The sequence below is a fragment of the Halichoeres trimaculatus genome, unplaced genomic scaffold (genome assembly GCF_033239565.1).
Source record: "Halichoeres trimaculatus isolate MK-OKI-2021-1 unplaced genomic scaffold, fHalTri1.1 fHalTri1_scaffold_16, whole genome shotgun sequence".
Lineage (NCBI taxonomy): Eukaryota > Metazoa > Chordata > Actinopteri > Labriformes > Labridae > Halichoeres > Halichoeres trimaculatus.
This window is the reverse complement of record NW_027437194.1, coordinates 30,829,264-30,834,308: the sequence shown is the minus strand read 5'-3', so window position 1 is coordinate 30,834,308 and position 5,045 is coordinate 30,829,264. Positions and strand designations below refer to the sequence as shown.

Genomic DNA, 5,045 nt, shown 5'->3' with positions numbered 1-5,045 from the left:
AATCAAGTGATCCTAATAACTTCCGAATCGCAGAGTTAGAGAAAAAACACTCACCGTACAGTGTGTGCTGATAGTGAAATCAGTGTTTTAGACCCAAGATGTTTTTTGAACTAGGCTGTAGATACGTGTTTTATTGCTGAAAGAGTCTGTTTTTATGACTGGGTGTGTGTGTGACTTCTGGTCTTTTTGCAGCCAGCCTCAAGCGGATTCTCAACAAACAGCGACTTTCAGCACTTCAACATAGGCTTCATTTTTACTGACCTGGTGTTGCCTCTTGGTTTTATCAAATTTGTAGCACAAACTAGCAGCAGACCAGCAATCCATAAAAAACAAAGACGTGCGAGACTTCAGTGAACACACTGTCTTTTCTAACCTGGCTCAATCCTTCACACTGCCAAACAAAAGCTGCTTTGACAGTGACTCCTGCAGGATAAGACATTTACACTTGAGACGGATTACTCACACAGGAAGACTTTTATTCGCATAAAGATGTTCAAATTAAAAGCTATAATAAAACTTCTTTTTCGTCTTCTTTAGTGTCTCAGTCTTGACTGAGCAGGTAACCGCTGAATGTGGTAACAAAATCATTACCCCAAACGTGTGTGTTCGCACTCAAGCGCACACACAGCTTGTCACCTTTCTGCAGCTGCAGGATCACGGCGTTGCCTCCATTATCAGCTGTGTCTTCGGTTGACTTGTGGTCAAATGTCTGGATAATAAGATCATTGTTCTTCATCAGGTTAAGACCTGCTATTTGGTTTCCTCCAGCGTGATGGAACATCATGAAGACGTAGGTTCCTGCTACAGGTGCACTGAAGAAACCTGTGAAAACAGATTTTCACACCAGGTCACTATCACAGTTTCGGTGGTGATAGTTAAAGATCTTACACATTCTAAAAAGGGTTGACAGGTTTTATAAAACTCTGCTGTGCAGCCTTTCTGGGAGAACCTAATTTTTTTCTCATGAGATGCATTGCAGCAACTCTTGCATCCATCGATTGTCAGTTGGAGAACGTGAATGGGTCCATTTCAGAAGTAGAACCCTGTGAGCCAACAGAGTAGAAAAGGCAGTAATTTGCCTTGTGCTCTTAGGCAGGCTATCGTTGAAGACAAGTCCTAAGAGACAGAAGGGGGCTTTGGCTCAATAAAAACCCCAGAAATTTTGGTTAGTGTGTTAAATATGGATGCACAAAACTTGATCAGTCTGACTCAGTCTCCGCAGGAAACTGCTTACACCTATTACAGGAGTCTGTTCAGGGTAAATTTTTGCCTACCCAGCGTTGGTAAGGTGAATAAAAAACAAATTTTTCCTTTCTACACTATTGAACTCTTTTTTAGCGTCAAGTGACGAAATTATCTCAGGGAAGTCTGTAGAGTGAGAAAAAAGAATATTAAACAGCCTTCTGGTGTTAGAGAATGAGTGCCTATGAAGCCGGTTTGAACCGGATTAACCAGAACTAGCATTACTCTTTGGAGGTGTCCTGTTAAGACTTTGGCGAGTATTTTAAAGTCCACATTCAAAAGAGAAACGTGCCTAAAGTTACCACAGATAAGCAGGTCTCTGTTCTTTTTAAGAAGCAATATAATTGAGGCCTCTGATAAAGTTGGGGGCAGTTGTCTTTTGCTGAAGGCATTGTTAAATACTCTTATTGAGAATGGGGCCAGAGGAGTAAGTTTTAAAAAAACTCTATGGTGATTTGTTAGTCGGTAAAGATGATATTGCTTCTTGAACTTAAGAAATTGTTATGGGCCCGCCTAAGCAGCATCAGCCACCTGTGGATATGTAAATAATTCAAAAGGGTTAGGGTTATCCCAGTCATTAGACATAGCCGATGAGTATAGCACCAAATGGTAATCTGGAAAAGCATTACTGATTTCACCAGGGCCAGTCGTATCTCTTGAGGATAGTTTTATCTCAGGGATTAGTCTAGATGCACTTATTGTACAAGCTTAGAATAGAATAGAATAGAATAGAAAAGAATAGAATAGAACTTTAATTGTCATTGCATCAAGTACAACAAAATTGAATTGCTTGATATGCAAGAAGCTTGCCTGCCTTATCTCCATGCTCAAAAAAATCCTTGTCTTGTGTATAGTAGCTGCTTTTCCACTTTCCCTGTTGACAGTGTGTCAAAAAAGACTGTTCTCACCTGTGCCAGTATCGTAGGCCTCGCCGATGTTTGTGTGCACCTTTCGAAAGACCAAAGTTGTGTCTGCGATGTAGGGTCCGATGGCGTTATTACCTCCTCCTGTTGCAGCACTGAATGCCACCTTGGTGGATTCTAAAATAAGAGCACACACAGATGGATTCACTCTTTTTTTTGTTTCCTTGAACCACACATGTTCTTGACTGTCTTTGAAATAGAAACGAAAATAGATTACCTCTGGCCTTCAGCTCAACAATCTGGTTTTCACTCTCCTTCAGCTTAGTTTCCAGGGCTCCAACTTTTTCCCGTAGAGCACTGAACTCCCTCACCAGGTCACACACAGGAAAGCATGGTTCATTTGTGTTCTCTGTTTCAGGAGTCAGAATGTCACTCCGGACCAAAGCCAAGCTGCCAAACAGCACCATGGACAGCAAAGCAGAGAAAGCCATCCTCCAGTCTTAATGTCCTGTAGTCTACTGGACTCTAAACTCTGAGGCTGCTGTAGCAGTTTTAAAGCTGACTTGTAAATGTTTAACATCTGTCAAATGGGGTACATCTTGTGCAATAAGAAAACAGTATTAGCTTTATTCACTTAGTCTTAGTTAACCTTTGAAATGTAAACATGAACATAGTTCAACTTGTCACTTCCCCCGCAGTACCTTTGTGTTTTTCTGCGTATACCCCATCAAAAGTTCCCCTGGAGAATGCAAAAAAAAATTAAAGCGATGTATACATGAACACAAACCATTTTTTAACCTCACAGACCTTTAACCCCAAGCAGTGTTAACCAGGCAGAAATATCCAAGTCTCTAAAGATATGAAACCCATGTGGAGAAGCTAAAATCAGCATTTCTTCCAGAGTTTGCTTGAGACTGGTTGTGGGATAGATTTTTAGGATAGTAAAAAAAAAATAATAATAAAATACAGCCAGCTTCTTCAACTGATTAACATAGACCTCAGTGATGTTTCTGTTCGCTCAAGTGCAAAAACACAAGATGCAATGAACAGTTATTTATCATCATTTAAATGAATATGAATAATGACAAAGAAAACCCCAGTCAGGTCAAAGGCTGAAAACCCCATGGAGAGGGACATCTCTTATCAGAACTGCTTAAAGGATTGTCTGAAGAGAGAAAGAGAAAAAAAATGATACAATCGATCAACACTTTGCTGGAAACACTTACAGTATTAGCAAAGGTAAAGGAATTTTGTTTGATGGAGCTTGAAAAGCTGGAATTTAAACTGAAAAGCCAAACCTCTTGCACAGATTTTATTGAGAACAGTTTGAAAAAAAAAGAGCTTACAGAAAAAAATCCATGAACCTGTTAGGGGATACAGACTGAGCCGTGCCAGGATGAGGAAAACACGGCAGACAGGGAAAACTCCAATCAGGTCGACCCTGACTTAAATCAGGCCAAAAACCTCTTGGAGGAGGACATCTCTTCTCCAAACTGCTTGACTAGAGAGTAAAAGTGCAGACGCAGCCACATTTGATATGAACTGAACAGCTGTTAAAAGTTGGCAATGTTGTCAAATAGTTAACAGCCGTTCAGTTCATATCAAAGCAACCAACCAACAGGACATTGATGCTTGTGCTGTCATGAAACCCAGGAAGAACAAAAAGGAGGACGATGGAAATGCAGATGAAACTCAAATGCTGTATAACACTAAACTAAAAAAACAAAGTTCAAATGAAAACTCTAATGCCACGGCCACACCGGATGTGAATTCACAAAGACGCGCGTCGAGATTACATATAAAGTCAATATTCATCTTCAACTTAAACGCACGTCTGAATCCTCCACAAGTGGGCCTAATGCACAATCAAGCATAACGTATAACTGGTTAAAAACTGGATGGTAGGGGTGTGCCATATCATACCGTCTACGATAATACCAGAATAATTTTTTTGATGATATAAATTTGTCATTTCCCAATATCCGTAGAGACAACAGACTCAATGATGTATGACGCTCCCTGCTGTGTACGAAACAACAAAGTCCGAGAGCAAAAGTAGCATGGCAGCATCAACTTCGTCCTCACCTGAGGATTTAGTGTCTGAAAGAGGAGCTACCTCAGTGATGTGGAGGTGGTTTGGCTGAACAAAGATCAGACATGCAGCAAAACACATTAAATGCAAAATGTGCAGGAGAACTATTACCACAAAGGGTGACAACACCACAAACATGTTCCACCACCCAAAGCTGAAACACACGGCTGAATACAACCAGGCTATGAAGACACATAAGGATTTGAAAGCTACGTCAGTATTGTTGGAGTTTTTTGCCTCCTCGACAGACGTGTAATCGAGCCACAGGTCTGAACCCCATAGCAGCATTACCCCTAATTCACACATAAAGCGTGAGCGCCGCACAGCGCAATTCTGTGGATTTTTGAGTGCCGCGCAGCACAGCACAGGGCAGCAGTGCCCAAAGCAGCTGGATACCCAAGATCACAAGATCACAGGAATGCTTTTTAATGCCATAAAAGTCTGTTTTTATGGCTGGGTGTGTACGTGACGGTCTTTCTGCTGCTAGCCTCAAGCGGATTCTTGATGAACAGCGACTTTTAGCACTTCTCCATACACTTAATTTTTACCTCTTCCCACTGTACACTTTCTTAAACCATACGTGTATGTAAGTGTTTTTTTCGTTAGCTGTAAAAATAAAAATCTAATCTAGATTTATTTTCAGTGTACGATATAAATCAAAAAGGATGATTCTGCTGTGATATGTTCAACAAAATAACTAAAATGCAAGGATCTACCCAAAGTTTGTGCTGTACATTTATAATAGAGGCAAAATAAAATCCATCACTCGTAGCTCCATTTCCTGAAACTGAAACCAGGGTAGTATCCTACAAAACAGACCCAACAGACAATCATACAGACTACATGCA

General features: G+C 40.6%; 1 protein-coding gene across 1 annotated transcript; it reads right to left on the bottom strand.

Moving 5' to 3' along the window:
* Positions 1 to 541: 541 nt before the first annotated feature.
* LOC141805804 (caprin-2-like) lies at positions 542 to 2,596 on the bottom strand. Its single transcript, XM_074690996.1, has 3 exons — positions 2,383 to 2,596; positions 2,151 to 2,282; positions 542 to 822 (listed from the first exon to the last, which is right to left on the bottom strand). The coding sequence occupies exons 1-3, from the start codon at positions 2,594 to 2,596 to the stop codon at positions 542 to 544; spliced, it is 627 nt and encodes a 208-aa protein (XP_074547097.1).
* Between the last annotated feature and the right edge of the window lie 2,449 nt (positions 2,597 to 5,045).